The sequence below is a fragment of the Solanum tuberosum genome, unplaced genomic scaffold, assembly GCF_000226075.1.
Source record: "Solanum tuberosum cultivar DM 1-3 516 R44 unplaced genomic scaffold, SolTub_3.0 scf00073, whole genome shotgun sequence".
NCBI lineage: Eukaryota > Viridiplantae > Streptophyta > Magnoliopsida > Solanales > Solanaceae > Solanum > Solanum tuberosum.
This window is the reverse complement of record NW_006239002.1, coordinates 316559-335509: the sequence shown is the minus strand read 5'-3', so window position 1 is coordinate 335509 and position 18951 is coordinate 316559. Positions and strand designations below refer to the sequence as shown.

At 30.8% G+C, this 18951-nt stretch overlaps 1 protein-coding gene across 14 annotated transcripts; it reads right to left on the bottom strand.

The window, feature by feature from the left end:
* Nucleotides 1-6172: 6172 nt before the first annotated feature.
* Nucleotides 6173-12898, bottom strand: LOC102588886 (BTB/POZ domain-containing protein NPY2). 14 transcript variants are annotated; one of them, XM_006346255.2, is made up of 7 exons: nucleotides 12514-12898; nucleotides 12150-12202; nucleotides 11873-11942; nucleotides 10965-11100; nucleotides 9477-9546; nucleotides 7656-8831; nucleotides 6173-7086 (listed from the first exon to the last, which is right to left on the bottom strand). In XM_006346255.2, exons 4-7 carry the CDS (start codon nucleotides 11024-11026, stop codon nucleotides 6514-6516), a joined length of 1881 nt encoding a protein of 626 aa, XP_006346317.1. In that variant the 5' UTR covers nucleotides 11027-11100; nucleotides 11873-11942; nucleotides 12150-12202; nucleotides 12514-12898; the 3' UTR covers nucleotides 6173-6513. The 14 variants fall into 14 exon arrangements, with proteins under 14 accessions (XP_006346317.1, XP_006346315.1, XP_006346318.1 ...); XM_006346253.2 differs by having other exon boundaries at nucleotides 11873-11937; XM_006346256.2 differs by lacking the exon at nucleotides 12514-12898 and adding an exon at nucleotides 12385-12496.
* Nucleotides 12899-18951: the final 6053 nt, after the last annotated feature.

The window sequence follows — 18951 nt, the reverse complement described above, 5'->3', positions numbered from 1 at the left end:
CTATATAAGTGTTGATACATGCGCGAGATACAATAATATAAGCGTTGATACATTAATCTGATGCGTGAGATACAATAATATAAGCGCTGATACATTAATCTGATGCGCGAAAATGAGGGATTTCTGTAATTATAAACTTTTAAGGGATAAATTGTAATTTTGCCTTAAAAGTATGTGATTTCTGCAATTTGCCCTAAAAAATATATCGTAAAATATTAGTCAAAATTCTTATAATTTGATTCTAAAAAATGAAATTATGACAATTAAATATATACAAGACATTTTGGCTTCTTTTAGAGCAGCTGTCAATATTTTGACAAGAGGACCATTAAGTTCAGATTTTACATTTCTTCGCATACCATGGATGTTCCCGAGGGTATGCCAGGACCAGAACTATTGGAATTTTGGACTTATATATAATATGTTATGCTCCGTTAATATTCTTTTCTTTTTTATCTACTCCTCAACCAACGTGTTAAAATTACTCATTAGTTTCAATTATTTAACGCAACGCTTTCAATATCTATAACTAGAGACCGTTGATAAAAGTCAAATACAGAAGCACATTTTCTCCAGTTATTTCGTATGATTCTTATAGTGCCATTTTCCTTTTCTTACATCATTGACTGGTTGAGATTGGTGTAATATTGCCCCAAACTTATATATTATTTCCTCCGATTATTTGGTATTTTAAAAAAATAGATGTCTAAAATTTTACATAAATAAAGTAAATATTTAACGAAATAAGATGATATTTTTATACATAAATATTAATAAAATAATCAAACTTTTCTCCTAATTAATGTTTTCTCAAGAGAGTATAAACTATAAAGAGAAAGGACACAAATAATTTGAGATAGAAAGAGTAAGTATATAAATTTGCATTCAATAACAAGTTGGAAAGCCATGGAAGTGGTGTAATTAAACTATGTTAGGGGTAGCAAAATCAGCCTATAAAATCATGTCCTCCCCAACCCGTTTAGGTTTGAGCGGTTAATTATCGCTTTTAATTTATAAACTCAATCAATTTTAATCTGATCAGATTAATTCAGCTCTGTTTGCAACAAATTTTAAGTATATGGAAAATAAATCAACCACGCAAATAAAATCTGAAGAAACATAACTTTATTGATAAATATGCGGGTAGAATTTTGTTCCTTCCTTGATTCTACTCTCCTAAGATTTATCCATGATTCGAGGACCGTTAGTAGCGTATTTCTCGAACTAGGATGATTTATATTTGACATCTATATAAATATTCTATGAATTTGTAGAATATTCGAGATGCCTTTTAAGGGAATTTAGTACCCTTTATATAGGAATGAACTAGGATTTAGGGTTGAGTAGTCTCCAAGAATTCGAATTGAAACTGAACACACCTTCTAGACACTTCTTGTAGAGTCCCACAAAATTTCAATATCTACAAGCTCATTTAAAAATTAGATTGATATGCAATCCATATTGGCTCATGAGATATCCTATTTTAATAAATGGACTTCCCAAAGTGAATCTTAATTAAATAAATCTAGTTTAGTGACTCTAAATTAAACTTCTTTCATTCAATATTCGATAAAAGTTTTCATGACTGAAATTTGAAACTTCTTATTAAAAACAAAAAAAAACACGTCTATCATAACTTTTGGTTGTAATTATTGGTTAATTAGTTAACCACTTAACCATATGCTTAGTTTGCTTATTTTGATCTCTTATCTAGAATTAAAGAAAAGTAGGTAAATTATTAAATTGGACATAATATTTGCCATTTGATATCAACATTTCAGATCCAACAATAATTAGGAGATCGAGACCAAATATGTTCTATTTTGTCATTGCCTCCTTTCAATTTATTTGTATATTATTATTATTATATAAGGGTTATGAGATTCAAACGTTATAAGTTGTTTTGCACTTATCAGATAATATATAATGGGCAGAAAAATGAAATATATTAGTACATCAATATCTAAAAATACAGAAATGTATAGTTGTGGGGATAGGTTGAGTATGGCCCATGATAAGGGAAATAGATAAGTTACATTGTATGAGGTCCATGAAGATGATTGAGATTTGAGAGGAAGGGGCAAACCAATTTGAAAAGTAGTTGTCAGCTAAAGTTGCAATTGTCCTTTCAAGAACATGTAAAGATCTTTCTCATTTATTTCCCTACTTTTTTAACGTGAGATTCCCTTCTTCTTATATATATATATATATATCTATTCATCTATTGATGGCAACTTATGACTCATCCTTCACTACACCATTCATAAAAGCCCTTCCCCACTTCCTCTTTCCTCTTTTTAAATTGCAAAAAAGTTTTTAACTTTCGTGCACGAGTCAGTGACAGAAACAGAATTTTTTTATCATCATCAGTTGCTATGTCTATAAAGATCTACGGAGTTTACACCCAGTAATTAAGTAATTTGTAATAATAGGTAAAATAAATATGATATGATAACTATTTATATTGTCAGTGTTTATAACTCAAATTCAGGTCCTATATGATATAACTAATGGTTCTATTTTCAGTACTGCTACTGATCCCTTTGGTTTCTTATATGTTTTTATATTGTGAGAAATGCTGATGCAACGTAAGCTTAAATGATCAATAATTGAAGCAGAAGTCCATCCATTATAAATTCTTAAAGTGGCCTTTTTGAGTTGTTAACTATGCATAGAAGACCCCTGTCTGAACTGACTCTACCAAAAAGTATTGTTAAATGCTTCATCAGTAATACCAATATGGATCACTTAACTAATTGTTTGGATTAGTTATAAACAGCTGTTAATTATAAGTGATGAGTCATGACAATGCATCACAAGCCAAAAGCTGTGAGATTCCCATTTGTTTTATTTTTCTTTTGTAGTACTAGCCTTTGGATATGTTAAAAGAATACCAAAAAATATTTTGGGGGAAGAATTACATATTGTTTATTAAATTGTTTGATATTATCAGTGTAAATTAATTTATATTTATGTTTCGGAAAACAAAACCTGCTATAAGATTGGATGGTCATAACTCATAATAGATATGGCAATGTTCAAGGATAAAAGAAACTAACCTACATTCGATATTTACATCAAGCCATAAACATATAATATGTGTTTACACATCATTTTTTTAAATATTTAATTAATTAACATACATTCTCACCTTATTAAATTACTTAATTTATATTAAGTCGAGGAAGAAGATTCATGGTAAGTTACAGTTGTTGACTTATAGTACGTGGCATCTTAATCCAAAACATGAGGGTCTTAATCTGATGTGGACCACAATAATAAAATCCATAACTAGCATTGGCTCCACATAGAAGTTGTATCTTTATTTTATTTTTTGGAATTTATGTGCAAATTCCAATGTAGAAATGATGTATGTTAAGAATGGGATTCCAACCCATGAGGGAGGATGTTTGGCACTAGTTGAGGAGTTAGTCCAAATTAAAATAATAGTAATGGGAGTTTGGGTTCCAATTTCCAAATATATATGTAGATAATAATTGGACCACCTCAAGTAAGTTGAGAAAATTCCAAATAGTAGGACATTTTGGACTTATTATCATAATAAAGCAAATGTGTCCTTCCATTGGTATAGAGAGGCAATTGGTGTTTTACACTCTCCAAGGGAAGAGCCACATGCACATTGCCCCCCATCAATTCAATTCAATTCAATTATTATTATTCTCTATGTTGCTTGATTAATTATGTGATGACTGATTTAATTGAGCAGTTTATAGTATCTTTTAGTATTATGTTGCTTGTAAATATATTGACTTCAAACTAATTAGTTTAGCCCTACATTGCATATGTAAGGTGGTACAATTTTTCGGATTGAAGTGGCAATCTAATATACCATCACACTCAAGGTTATTTAGGTTTAAAACTTCTGGTTAACTAGTCTCTGTTGAAATTTTTTCACTTGTACATACATATGTATGTACTACCTATCAAGGCTTACAGTCTAGTCGTACAAGTAATTTTTTTCACGTAATAGTTGTGGATTCAATTCTCATTGACCACACGCCTTCGCTCTCCCTTACCCTGCCCAATCCATAATCTAATAGAAATAATGATAATTAAAAAAAAGGAGCTTGCTATGCACTAGTGATACAAAAATATACATGTGAACTATTTTTATTTTATTTTTCAAATTCTGTCAAGTAGTTCTGAGGAAAAAAAAATCAGTTATAGACTGTGTCTTGTATGTTTAATTAATAACAATAATAGTGGTTAGTTGTTTATCTATTTTGTGACTTCACCTTATCTATAACAATTCATCAACCTAAAAACAAGGGCATAGATAATTTACTAAAATATGGCCAGCCAATTGTTAGAGGTCATATGCTTCTAATACTTTTATTTAATTGGCTTTGCCTACTTGGATTAATCCGCCAAGATAACTTAAAATTTCTATAATACACGTTGCTTTGTCTTTTTCATTTTAAATGTAAGTTAAGAATTTTAAGTTTGACTAATCATCCAATTTCAAAGATAAGATAATTAGCTGGTTGTTTTTAGTTACTTTGTAAATGTCATTTCTGTGCTAATTTATGAAGAGAGATTAACAACTCTTTAACACCTTATGAGCTTTGAGATTTACGTTGCGCAGGGAAATAAACAAGTTATTACAGCTATGTGAAAATTACTGCCTCCCTGAAAAAGAGAGATTTAATTACTTGGTCTGAACAAACATGTTTGTTTTGAATCTGATTTTTTTTTAAAAGAAATAAATTATGTAATTGTGTTAGTCTTACAGTTCAATATTAGTTCTCCACCTTATTATAAGTACTCTCTCTCTCTCTCTGTTTAACAATAGTTTTCTACGATTGATTTGACACATGAATTAAGAAGCAATAAATGATAGGGGTAATCTTACCAAAACACTCTTATTAAATATAAGTCATTTAAACATTGAAAATAGATAATATTTAATAGCAAGGATAAAATAGACACAACATGATAAATTATTCATTAATTTTATAAAAGTGAACAAGCATTGTTGGACATCCCAAAATAGTATAGTGAAACAAGTAAAAATAGACGGAGGTAGTACTTGTCAATTTATAAAATCAAGATAGAATTAATTAAATTTTCTCAATTTTATCCTCATAATTAGTTCTATTTTAAAAAGTGTAAGCAAGCTTGTAAAGTTCTAAAGAAGTTTCTTAAGGGTAAATTAGCACAACTGCACTTCTTATTTATGATTTGTTAAGGAGCATGTAAATAGAAAAGTGAACAACTAATATGAAATGGAGAAGTATCTTTCACGTATTTCCATAAATTTAGCTGTATTATCATATATGAAAAATTAACGATTTGATTATTGGGCCAATAATTATCCTATTGAAGTCCATAATCCACATATGAAGGGATCAATCACTTCAATGAGCTGAATAACAGATGAGAATTGGGCTTCTAACATTTATAAGTTGTGTTATAAATAGGGAAACTAAGCAAATACCCATAATTACTACAAAGTTTTGATAAAGTACTATTTGAGTGTTGATATAAAAAGTTTTCCTGTATCATATCGGATAGTAAAATCCTGAATAAAAAATGTTTGAATTTAGTTAAACAATTATTAAAGTATAGCAGCAACTAATATAGTCTTTAGATATTGTGTTTGATGAAATTAAAATCATTAATATCATATTGGCATGATTACTAGTCCTTCCTTTCGAAAATCATAGCACATAATCTGGACTCGCCAGTTAAGTGAGTGCTAAGATTGAAATGTGTATGAGCTAAGTATTGGTTCTAGTTTTGGTTTCATCATTACAAACTTTCAACTAAAATTGTCATTTCAAAAATTACCATGACCGTGACTCTTTTCTTTTGAAGTTAGTTTCTATTCATAAATATGGCTATAAATTTCTTGATCTTAATAAACTTAGACCACGTTATTCACTTAAGTTAAATAACATGACTACTGCTCATAAGAATAACATTCAATTTCTCTTTATATGCATGATTGGTTATTATATTCAGAAAATGAGAGTTGATCCTAATTTAAAAATTTTAATGTAGTATTCTTCATATAGTACGATAAAACTAAGAATTGATTATAGTTAATAAGATATTACCCATGTATTTATAATACATTACTTTGTTATAAAAGTAATTAATCGAACCAGTAAATTCTAGATAAGAAATGATTTAAGTAAAAAAAAGGGGATACTTGGAAATGAAATGTATATATAAAATGAACTTACCTTTGCCATTCATAAGCGACAGTGTGCTCAGACTGTATTAAGTCTAAATTCACAGTAAAATTTCTTATATGATACTAGCACACCATAAAGTCATAAAAATTTAAGAGCCACCTAATGTTAGAGAACATCTATACAATAAAAGCTCTATTTTGTTGGGTTGGCCCATAAGAGGCTTCATTTCATCCTACAAACTTTTTGTCAATACTATATCCTTCATTTTTCTTCTAGTCTTTTGACATATGCTAATATCATTTTTAAGTCCAAAAAAAGGCCACCAACAATGCATTCCTAAAAGCTGTTAGAACTAAGAAACTGAATGCCTTCCTTTTCTTGAAGGTGTAGATTTAGCTTCTTCCAAGTTATTAGCAGATCCAAGACTCTCGGACGAATCTGAGCCACTATTCTCCCCTTGTCCACCTTTGTTTGACCAGATTTTCGAAAACAGCCTCTTTGACATGAGCAAACCTTTCATTTTACTCATGGCAGCCCTGTCTGCATGGCTCTTGGCATCAATAACATTAACTTTGTCATTCGTTCCTCCATTTCCCATTCTTAAGGCTGCCAACTCTCCCCTCAAAGCCCTGAGTTCTTCTGCAGACGCTGCAGCATCCCAATCTTCTTCTGTATTCGTTGTTGCAGATCTTGAGCTTCCATATGAAGCACTGTTAAGGTCCCTAATTGCTTTTGGAAGATCCGGAGTACTGCTCCCAGATGAGGCGTTAGCCCTGACTTGCTCAAAAAAGAGCACTTGTACAACAACACGAAGGGGAAGCCTCTCATTTTGGACAGCATGCATACAAGCATCCACGGAGAGCTTCTTACAGTCCATCAGCTTACAAATTCTCTTCCTCTCATTCTTGCTGATTCCAGGATGCTCCTACACAAACGCAGAGTTCAACAAGTACATACAGGGCATTCATTAACACGAACTATATGCATTGAATTCAACCATACCTAACCTATACCTTCCACATGTAGAATTCAGATTATACAAAGAAAAGTTGCTGAATTGACAAATGCTAGATAACATTTCCCATCATTTTTCCAGAGCAGAAAATTACTAGGATATTTTTGTAACACTGAACAAAATGTGAACTGCCCTCATGGAGTGAGCTTTCATGACTAAAGAAACCAAACAAATAAGTTTATCGAGGGGATTTTGCGGGATCGGTTTGTTTACTTCTTTTTTTTGGTCTGCGAGATCTTTTGACATGTTTCATTTGGACACTAAAAGTTTCCCCACAAACTTGCCAAATCTTACATGATAAATGAATATAATTGACTTCAGAAAAGAAACATAATTTGAGATAGCATAGATGCGACATTCATTTCCCCATGTGGTTCAGTAAACATATCCATGTTGAAATTCTAATCAAGGGTGGAGGGGAAGGTATCTGCTAGTTATTTCTATTAAGCAACTGTATGCAGAAGTCAAGGGAAACTCACCTTAAGGTACATATCAACTGCGCGATAAATTCCATCATGACCGGGTCGAGGGAAATTGGATACCATCTCTGCCAGACCAACAAATGTTGACAAAGGGAGATTAGGATCTTTTGCAATTTCAGTAAGATATCCATCTACTAGCTTTGCCACCATCAGTTTTGAAGCTTCTGATAAAATCCCTGGCTTTCGGACCTCCTGAATTTCATCTCCATCTTCCAGCTGAGGTTCAGAATCCATATCTCTCATGACAAACGCTTCTAGTATTTTCTGGACGACATGGGCATCATACATGGTTCCTTCCCCATCTGCTGCTCGAATCAAAAGATCATTCACAGAAGCTTCCTCCAATTGCTGTCCTATTCTTTTGACTAGTTCTGCCTTCAAAGTTTCTCCAGAGTCTAGTGAAACTGATGCTTTTAGCAATTTTAACAAGAAACTACAAGAGACGCTACCTTTCTCAGAGGGCAATAGCCATACCACCGTATCCAATATTGGGCGACATTTGGAGACATCATTGAATTGGAAGGCGCCTTTATTAAAGCCTGGAAACCTTCTATATGCATAAGCTTTGGCAGCTTCTCCAATAACTTCAGAAGAAACAATCCCTTTGTTTTTTATAGTGATAACCACCCGCTTATACAGATCTACTTCAAGCTCACATAAATCCTCAACCCACCAATCTTTCAGCACCATGCGGCTTCTAATTCCATTCAAGTTAGGATCATTTCCATTCTCTTCTGGAAGCTTTTTACGATTATAAGTATAGGACCAATCCACCCTGGAAACATCAACCGAAGCCCTGGATGCTACAGCATCAATGCAGTGGCTGGTCAACTTCAGTTCCTCGCACATGCGTGATTGAGACTTAGTAGTCTGAAGAACTATTATTGAATCTTTCCAACTCCGGAAAATGCTAGAGTTCAGGAAAACATCAATCTTGTAGACCAGGTTTCCTTTCTCGAGACTTTCATTCATACCGAGATACTCAGCAGCACACCTTGCAGAAATGACATTATAAGCATTCAGTGTAACAGTCATGCCGTAACAGAATTTGGCACATATTTCGAAAGCACTAGGTCCTCCAGGGATGTCATGAATGTCAACTTCGTTACAATTGCCTTCACTTGCATTAGAAACCAACTTTTGCAAAGTGGCACTCTTGGACAGGAGAGGAAACTGCAGAGCGTTTTCAGTAAAGAATGAGTAATCGGAGTAAAAAGATGGTCAATTCAACAAGTCAAATACGTAAATAAGACATTTTCGTTGATCAAGATACTTCAAATATGAAAAGCACTTCACAAAATTGTATTAAAAAGTTTTGCATCATAAAAGTACTTGTACAGCAAAGCACCACTTATTGGAATTATGAACAACAGCTACTGCTACTGTGATACCTATCAGTCCAAGGCAATCATAAGTACCACAGTGTTGAGTGAAGGTGACCATTAAATTTGAGGCTCATGCACACACATGGAATTTATTTATTTGTTATTTGTTATTTTTTTATTATAGGTAATGAGCATATACATCGATTATAACTGTGTATTAGCACAGACAGCATAAGACAGATCAAAAAGAACTATTCAGCTACTATGCTGCAGTCTATTTGACACACCAATGAATGCAAGAAACCCATGCTAATGTAGAAAATATAATAAATAAGTGGAAATAGTAAACAGAAGCATAATTTGGACCTACTGTTTTCCTCCTTCCTTCAGGAGAAAAGGCACTCTACCGCCATTTCACATAGTAACACACACAAAAAAAATAAAAAAATGCATGATTAAATTATTACTCTGTGTACTTGTTAGACCATTGTACCTTATGCAGATAAAACTTCACATCTCCTACATTAATAGCGATGTCCGAGGCCAACTCTGAAGCAACATATCTGTATTAAGAATCTGTTAGTAGAATTCAGAAGAGTCTAGACAGATCCATTAACAATAACAATGATAAGGTTATTAAAAGTCATGGTATAAATTATAAAACCAACTGCTACACCTCAATCCGAAACATGTTGGGGTCAGCTATCCACAATATTTCTCCATTTTAACTCATTAGTGCTATAATCATACTAGATAGAAGTAGATAAAAAAAAAGGTAAACATATATAAATAATAATTTTAAAAAATAGTTCTGTATATTTCTTTTCTTCACCATTATTCTAACTCAACCAAATGAAAAGACACTAATCTTCTCTTTCAAAACAAGACTAGAAGGATGTGATATCATTTAATTAGTAAGGCACATATTTCCTCTCGGCTGAAAAATCTGATGGCTCAAATTCATCAGCTCAAGTCATAAAATGAAGTAACAAGGTTTCATCAATCATGTATGAGTCATCAGACCAAAACTGGTGAGGCATAATCCTGCCGCATAAATCATAATTATTGTTATAGCTACCCGAAACCAGAGTGAAAAAAATTGAAAAAGAGCAACATAAGTAGGCCCTTATGTCTGCGCTTATATTACCACGCTGATGTTATAGGCCGTTTATACCCACAATTAGAACTTGCGCAACGAAATCTTCCACATCTGACTATAACAAATCTAAGGGGTTAAAAGTTGAAACCTAAAAAATCAGTAGTACAAACTATTCAAACACTGCACAGTACTGATGAATCTTTTATAGGTTTGATGAGTATTTCATAAATGAAGCTTTTGAAATCAATAGCTAAGACTAGACAATAATATTAATCAAGTCGTTTAACTGAATAAGCTACACATAAGCCAAAGATAAATGGACCATCAAAATATGGCAGGCAATGTGGAACTGGAAACTTCAAATGGCTGGATACCTTTATTTTGACTATATGTTTATCTGTTAGGTGAAGAAATCACAACAATAAAAGATGGAGTCTATCTCTAGAAAACACCCTTATGTTTGGCATTCCTTCTCAGTTCTCCCCTAACAATACCAGAAATAGAAAACTGAATGGTAATAAAATCTAAGTCCTAGGATAGATTTGGGGAAAGATTAATTAGGATAAAGAGTAAACTTGATATAATCCTTAAACGATTTTCTAAAAGAACATCCTAGACCCACCCCCACCCACTCAAAAGTCAATACACTAATATAGGACAGAACACAAGTAAATAGATAAGGCTGGATGTTGACATTAGATGAAATGCCAATTTATTGAACACCAGATACATAAAAAGACAGACACTAATTAATTATCTTGAGAATATGAAGATCAGTTACAATTCTACAAAAGAAAACAGCTATGGATGGCCCATATAATCGATGAAGAAGCTTTTAGAAAAAATAAAAACTTTAAAAAAAAAGCTAGAAGAAGATCTGACCTGACATTGTTCCCATCTGTCTGAAAGGCATCAGGCTTGGATCCAAGTTTCATGAACTTCATCTTGACAACTTAGAAAGATCTGATTTTTGTTGACACTTGAGAAAATATACTTCCCTTAACTACTCAACAAATCACTGCAAAATCAAACAATACCCTTTGTTCATAACCTGATATTCCCAATGCTCAAACATAACCTGAAACCAAGGACAAATAGCTCCAGAAATGGAAAAAATGTAAGAACCCAGGTGTGGGGACCAAGTTTCTGAATATAACCAATTTTCCTCAACTTCAAGGGAGAGAAGGGGAAGAGTAATGGGATCTCAAAGAGGGGTATTATAAGTAAGATATATAAGATATAAGGCTTAGTATGACCGAATCTTGAAAGTAAACAAAGGCAAAGCAGGATGAGCTATCTTAGAGTAAGAGAAGAAGAAATGGTTAGTTTAATTTAAAGAAAAAGAGGATCACCTAAATGTGAAGAGAGCCATTAAGAGAAGAGATTGTTTCCTTGGTCGGCGGCAAAGCCCACGGACCACGGGGGCTCCTTCTCAGCCCAGGAGACATAAACAACAGACTCTCTTCACTAAATTATTCACAAAAACCAGTAACTACACACCCCCACTAGCATCCATCTGACTCCACCCCACCATCTTTCTTTAATACTACTTTACTTATTTACTCTTTCTTTCTCTCTCACACACACACATAGACTTTACTCTTTGCTTGTTTCTTCCACAAATTGGTTCATTTTTTTATATAGAAAAAGTTCAAGGCTTGAGTTTCAGACCACACATAAAAGAAAATCTTTTAAAAGATCCAAACTTCCAAACAGAAATCACATGTAAATCTAAACAAATGTAAGATATAACAGCATTTTTTAATTGAAAGTTGAGAGATTTGAAGAACCTGCAACGGAAAACAGCATCTTGGTATCAGTTGAAGGCACTACCAAAACGGGAGACAGCAAGCATCTAATCTTTATAGTTTTTGCAAAGCCAAAAAGAACAAAAAAATTAATGAGAAAGATCACTAGAATAAATAGAAGCATAGTTTATAATGCATTATTTCAAAAGACAAAATCAAACATCACCAACGAACAAAATCTGTAGAAACAAAAAGAATCATCTCAGAGAGAGAGCAGAAATCTAGCCAGTAAAAAATTCAAGAAATCAAGAAAATTTACTTTGTATTTGAAAGACACAACCCAAAAGCCACTCCCTTTGTTACATGAAACCCCTGTGTAGAAACACAAGAAATCTACTTCAAAAGCAAGAAGAAGAATCAAGAATACCCACAAAAATACAATCTCAAATCTTTTTAAAGAACCTTTTTTTTTTTCTCAAGAAAATAGTTTTTAAAGAGATAAACATAAAACCCCACATGCAAAAAATATAAAAAATGTAAAAGAGCACACACACCAACAAAGCAGAACTAAAGCCACCATATAGTAATGTGAGAATCAAGAAAATGAGTTGTGTATCCTGTTTCCAGTAACTGTGGGAGAAAAAATAAGTAGAAAAATATAGCCAGTGCTAGTATATGCTTACCAGTTTTGCTAGAATCAGCACAACAACTTTATGGTATCAGAAATTTTCTATTTTACCATTTCTTATCAAAGGACAAACCATAAAAAAGCACAAGTCCACTCAAATTTAAGAGTATTTGCTTCTTTTTTTTCCTTTTTATGTTTTTTTAACCTTTTCCCTATTCTTCTTTTCTTTTTTTCCTGTTTTTTCACTCTGTAATTTTCAGGGCAAAGTGGGAAACTATTATTTATTTCAGTACTAAAAGATTGGGAAGGTTGTAGTGATGAAGACACCCAATTTGCTATGATATGCACGCCATACTGACACTCTGCTTTCTTGCTCCCTCCCTTCTCTGGTTTTTCTCCTCTTTAAAGTGATTGGTTTTAGGACTAAATTATTCTAGAATCATAATTTTGAGATTATAATTTCTAAGCTAATTTATATTATTTGAAATAATTAAGGTAAAATAATATCAAGATGATAGATTGATAATTAAGTTTTAAGATAAAATTTTATATTATATTTAATTGACGGTGGAATAATAATCAAACACAATATAAATTTAATTCTAGATTATTCCATCTTAATTCGCATATCAAACAAGTCAAACGAGTAAAAACGCATGCATTAACTTTGTATATTAATAATATTTTGTTTAATACACTTTTTAATGATGGTAATAATGTAAGGGGTTGTTTGGTAGAGTGTATAAAAATAATGTTAAATAGAGTGTATTGATAATGAAGCATTGGTGATGCTTGTATTAGTTATATTTACATTAGTTATGCATATAATATATTTTTATGCATTGTTTGATTTGATGTATTAAAAAAAGTATGTGTTGTATTTACAAAAGTATCCTCTACAATTACAATGAAAAAGATGTAAAAGTATTTTTGAGAGGTAATTGGGTCTTTAACCATGCTAATGCATGTATTTACCCTTTGCATTACTAATACCTATAAATTCATGGTATTAGTAATACACAATAGAGTGTGTAACTAATGCTTGCATTAGTTATACATATCATAAAAAAAATGTACCAAACAAGGTATTACTAACATACAAAGCTAATGCAAACATTATTTTTATTAATACTCTGCCAAACGATCCCTAAGTGATCAACATGAGTTGTGGTGCAGTAGTGAAGCTGTTTCACCCTTAATCAATGGTCTCGAGTTCAAATCCTGTGTATAGAGAAAATCCTATTGGAAGCGTCACCTCTGAATGGGTCATGCAGTGCATGATCTAAATTTAGTCGAAGCTAGAATACTTGCTTCGGACGTCGGGTGAAAAATATTTATATAAAAAAAAAAACAATGCAAGTAGTTGTAATGCATACAATAGCTTGATTAAAGACATATTATTGAGGATATTTTTGAAAACAAATAAGTAATAGTATTAGTAATGCAAATGATTTTAATTCATGCATTAGCATGATTAAAGACACAATTATCCCTAAAAAAATCATATTCTTTCCGTCATATTTGTAGATGGTATTTTTGTAAATAAATATTTTTTGGAAATTATAAAATGTATATTATTTTTAATACATTAAACCAAATATTACATAAAAATAAACTCAATATATATATATATAATTAACACAAGAATTAATAAGATTAGTATTATTAATACACCAATATTACATAAATTTCTTATATGGTGTTTTTCTCAAAGTCTATATCAAAATTGACCCCATTATTATTACTAGTAATTACTCCCTCCGTCCCTATTTAGTTGTCCATATTTCCTTTTTTAGTTGTCCCTATTTAGTTGTCCATTTTGACAAATCAAGAAATGACAACAATTTTTTTCCTATTATACCCTTATTTACACTTCTTGAAAATTTCTAAAAGTGTATGTTGTTTCCCTCCAATTTATTTCACTTGAATTCAAAGAAGTGGTTGTAATTTTGAAGTGAAAAGTTGTCATAAGGGTAAAATTGTAACTTCACTGTGCTAATCATTGTTGCCTTAATCTGTATGCCATTTCTAAAGTGGACAACTAAAAAGGGACGGAGGGAGTAACTAGGAACCACTCCTTTGTACCTCAAAAATGACTTGTCAATCCAATCAATAATTCTTTTAAAAAAATCTTTTAACTTTTTCTTGTTTATAATCATTGTGTTTGTACTTGTATAAAATCTTCTAGGATCACATCTCCCATCCCTCCACTGCACATACTGGGTGAAATGAAACATCTATCAACACTTGTCTTTGAAATCATATTACTTTATTTTTTGATAGTATATATATATATGATAATACTTGCCTACTAATTAGGTGATACCAATTAGTTAAACTTAGATTTTAGTAATATAATCAATATATACAGTAGGACTTTTTAGATTCAATATTCGTTAAATGTTTATACTCCCTGATTAATACTGTACTTATCAGCAAATTCTTACCATAGATAAATAAATGTCGTACAAATTTGACTCAATAATTTTGGCTCAAATAATGTATTTATATTAAGATTTAAGAAGTTCATCAAAAATATATACAAATATTAAGTTTAGAATCTTATTATCACCGCTTGAAATCGAAATTATAAAATTCAAAACTCATGGAGTCGTTTGGTTGGAAACAAGTTGTCTTAGGATAAGTTATCTCAAACATGGCAACCAAACAACATAATTTTTTTTATCCCATCACTATTATTTTTAATCCCTCACACCAAATGAGCCCATAGTATTAAAATTCCTCTATATAAATATACTGAAAAAGTGAAGTCAGTTTATTGTGTATATACTATACTGGTGTGAATCCTATAATGTGGTCAAATCAACTAGTAGAAAATCTTGCTCTGCATGCTTTTCTATAATAAATAAGAGGCTAATTCCGCTATCATAAATACAAAACACTTACATGTCGACTATTTTCAAATTTTCCAATCAATGCTAAAAACGACATTTGACTAATTGAACACCCTACATTTCAGGTGGCTAATGAAAATATCTTCTATTTCATATTACTTGAGCTCTATTAATCTGATTGATACATCATACATTCATTGACTTTTTTTAAAATTAAAAGTGTTTTAATTTAATGTGAGAAAATAAATTGAAAAAAATACTACTCTCTAACTTTATGTACGTCTGTGCAATTTTTAATATAAATCGAACTAGGCAAGTGGCAAGCATACAATATGCTCCAACCAAAGGAGCCATCAAGGATATATATGCAATTTTGAGCAATAGAATTATTATTTGTTATGTAAATACTATCTCCGTCCACTTTTAGTTGTCATAATTTCTTTTATTAGAATTAAACTATAAAATTTTGACTAACATTTTATGATGTATTTTTCCATCATATTGATATGCAAAAAATTACAATTTATAGTACTTTTCGTATAGTTTCTAATTTTTTTTAAAAAAATATCGAATTAATATAATCTAATTTAATTTTAAAAATTAATTAAATTGACTTTCGAAAAATATAACATGGCAAATAAAAATTGACAGAAGGAATATTATTATTTCTGTTCCTCCAGGTTACAAGGCACCAAAATCTCTGGTTTTTCTTCATTACCCTAATCAATAGCACTTGACTAGGTCTTTGTATCTAATGACACACACATGCTGCTGACTCTTCAACTATAATTACACTTGAAAGTCTACTGAAGAAAGAAAAGTGACCCACATTTCAAGTAAACACTTGTCTACAACGGCACAGTTGTGGGAACTTGAAGAGTGCCCTCCACCTCTAAAAATGGGAAAATCTTATGAAATAACAAATTATTAATTCAAATTAAATGTTATAGTCATAATTTATTTTATTTGTAATTTGCAGCAAACATCCTATTTTTTTGCCATCTGATTCGATATATAATTAGTCATTTTCGATATACGATTACCCATTCGGTATACAGATGTATAAAATGCATTTGTGTTTGTATAAAGTGAGAGAAAATTGTATATACAAATATAAATACATATATTTTCGTCATATACACTTATAATTATAAAAATTACAATGTATAAATGAATTTATACAAAACTAAACAATTTGTATAAAGTTGGATGTATCTAGAGAATTATACAAATCAAAAGTTCCATATCAAACATAAAATTTGTTATGGAGCACAATTATGCAAACTATAGCATACAAATATGATTTTTATGTTTGCTATATGTGAAAGTTGTTCTTTAAAAAAATCGTAGAGATTTTGTCACACACATTTTAAAAAATTACTTATTAAAAACTTCAATTAAAATTGTTATTTGACGGGATTATTATTTATTTCTCCACAATTTTTTTTACAAAATGTAAAGAAGTATCATAAGTTTTTCTAAAAAAAAGAATTGTCTAAGATCATTCTGGAAATAAAATTTAATAGAGTAGTAAAAGTTAAATTTACAAACAGATACCACCATGTATTTTAATTTGAATGGTATTTGACCCCCAAGATAGTCAACGATTTTTTCGTCAATACTTTTACGAATTCAAAAAATATGTTTGATTAATCTTAAAATATTCTTTATAGGGGAATAATATATATATATATCACTTGATTGGAGGGTCCCCTTGTGTTTGATTTGGTTTGACCATCACATGCTTAATTATCATCTTCCCAACTTGCATGGAATCCACGAGTCCACGTAGTATATATTTTTATATATACTATACTAATAGGAGTAATAATATGATTTATTTTATTATAACAGGTTAATTATTTACCAATTATTCTTGTTAAAATATAAATCAACACTAGTATTAAATATAGAGATAATTACATATAACTGTATTTAAATAATATGATTGTGTAAATATATTTATATCATCGGAGGATTTGGGATTCGGTTTTGATGGTCAGTAGGATCAAATTTGAGGTCCGGAACAATAATTGAGATTGAGTGTTTTCTTTCTCTTTACTTTTGTTGATTTAGCTATATATTGACTATTATGTTTGGTAAATTGTTGTATAGCCATTTAGAAGAATATTTATAACCCTCTTATTTTGTTTTAGTGAAACAATTTATATTTTGGAGATCCTATGATTATTACTTTCGATTTTGAATGGGTTTTTCACGTTAAATTTGGTTTTTTTTATTTTCGAATTTACGTATTTTCCTCACAGTGGGGTGGTGTGGGGAACAATGGTGCGACATCGAGACAAGAAGGATTCTCTCTGCCTAAACTTTTTATAATATCTTCATAAGGAGGATTTACTAATTATCTTCCTAAGATTCAAGATCAATATTCATTGAAATTAATTAATTCGTCATGGTTGAGCGCAACATTGCAAATTAATTATATATTTAATTGATTATTTAACTTGTTTACAGCCACTGCTTTTTAAAATTTCATCGTAATAACTCAATTAGCACATGGCCACATCCCCACCACCAAAATGGCAGATTCTACGTAGATATATGGCTTCTTTTGTACTAAAACACTGATGTGTTTGCTTAATTAGCCACAATTTTAATTAAGATGGATTTGATTCTTCTCTAATTATGATTAGCACCATCTGGTTATACTCATGGCACGTTGCTAATTAATCTCTTAATCACATGATTAAGAGTATATTCATGTATGGCCATTTGTCAAACTCACAGCATGGTCAATTTTATATATAGATCATGGACCACTAATCTACAAAAAAAAAAATCTTAATGTTTTTCTATTAATTCTTTTACTTTTATTGGTTGAAAGAAATTATCTATGCAAAAAGCTGTATCCACAAAAAGGTAGTAGATTCCAATTGGGAACATTCTGGTTCTAATTGTCCATATTCTTGTGCTATAGAATCAAGTAGGATGATTTCAATAAAGATATTTTAACTTTTCTTTATTATTTATTACCTATACAAAGAAAAGTATAAACACAAATTAAATTAAAAGAGTGTCGTCTTCACTTACTAATCGTACCTGCACCATTTATTATAGAGAAAATTTTGGAAATAACAACATAATAGATATAATAAGGCTTTATAGTTATAGTTTTGATAAATGCGTTCTATAGCTATAGTTATGTTTGCTATGGATGTTGTGTTTGTATATTTTGCTTGCGAATATACAAATAGGGTAAGTCTATACAATTCTGTATTTATGCATTTAGTAATTTTTCAAAACTCCGTTTGTATATTTCGCTTGCCAATATACATGCTAATTTATTATGATTTTTTCATAAATCGTATACAAATAGCTAAGGTAAGCATGTATAAAATTTTGAATTTATACAATCAAGAACCAAATTATTCAAATTTTGGATTTATACATATCAAGTGAATTATACAAATCAGGCGAATAACAAAAATTGAAAAACTGTAGTCGCGAATTATAATTTTCTTAAATTGTAGTTATAGTACCTAATATAAGCTAAATATTTATTATTCTGCATAATTTTCCCTTTATTATATCTCGAGTTTGAATCTTTAGTATACGTATCTAAAAAAAAGAGAGTAAATAGAGCGATTATATCATTTTCAGTATTGTCTTGATCATCC

What these genes read in the sequence shown, in the direction of transcription:
- LOC102588886 (XM_006346255.2), bottom strand. Translation starts at nt 11,026, where the DNA reads ATGAAGTTCATGAAACTTGGATCCAAGCCTGATGCCTTTCAGACAGAT. An exon ending in ACAGATGGGAACAATGTCAG is followed by an intron (nt 9,547 to 10,964) that starts GTCAGATCTTCT and finishes TTCTTAATACAG; the next exon opens with ATATGTTGCTTCAGAGTTGG. An exon ending in TGAAGTTTTATCTGCATAAG is followed by an intron (nt 8,832 to 9,476) that starts GTACAATGGTCT and finishes AACGCTCTGCAG; the next exon opens with TTTCCTCTCCTGTCCAAGAG.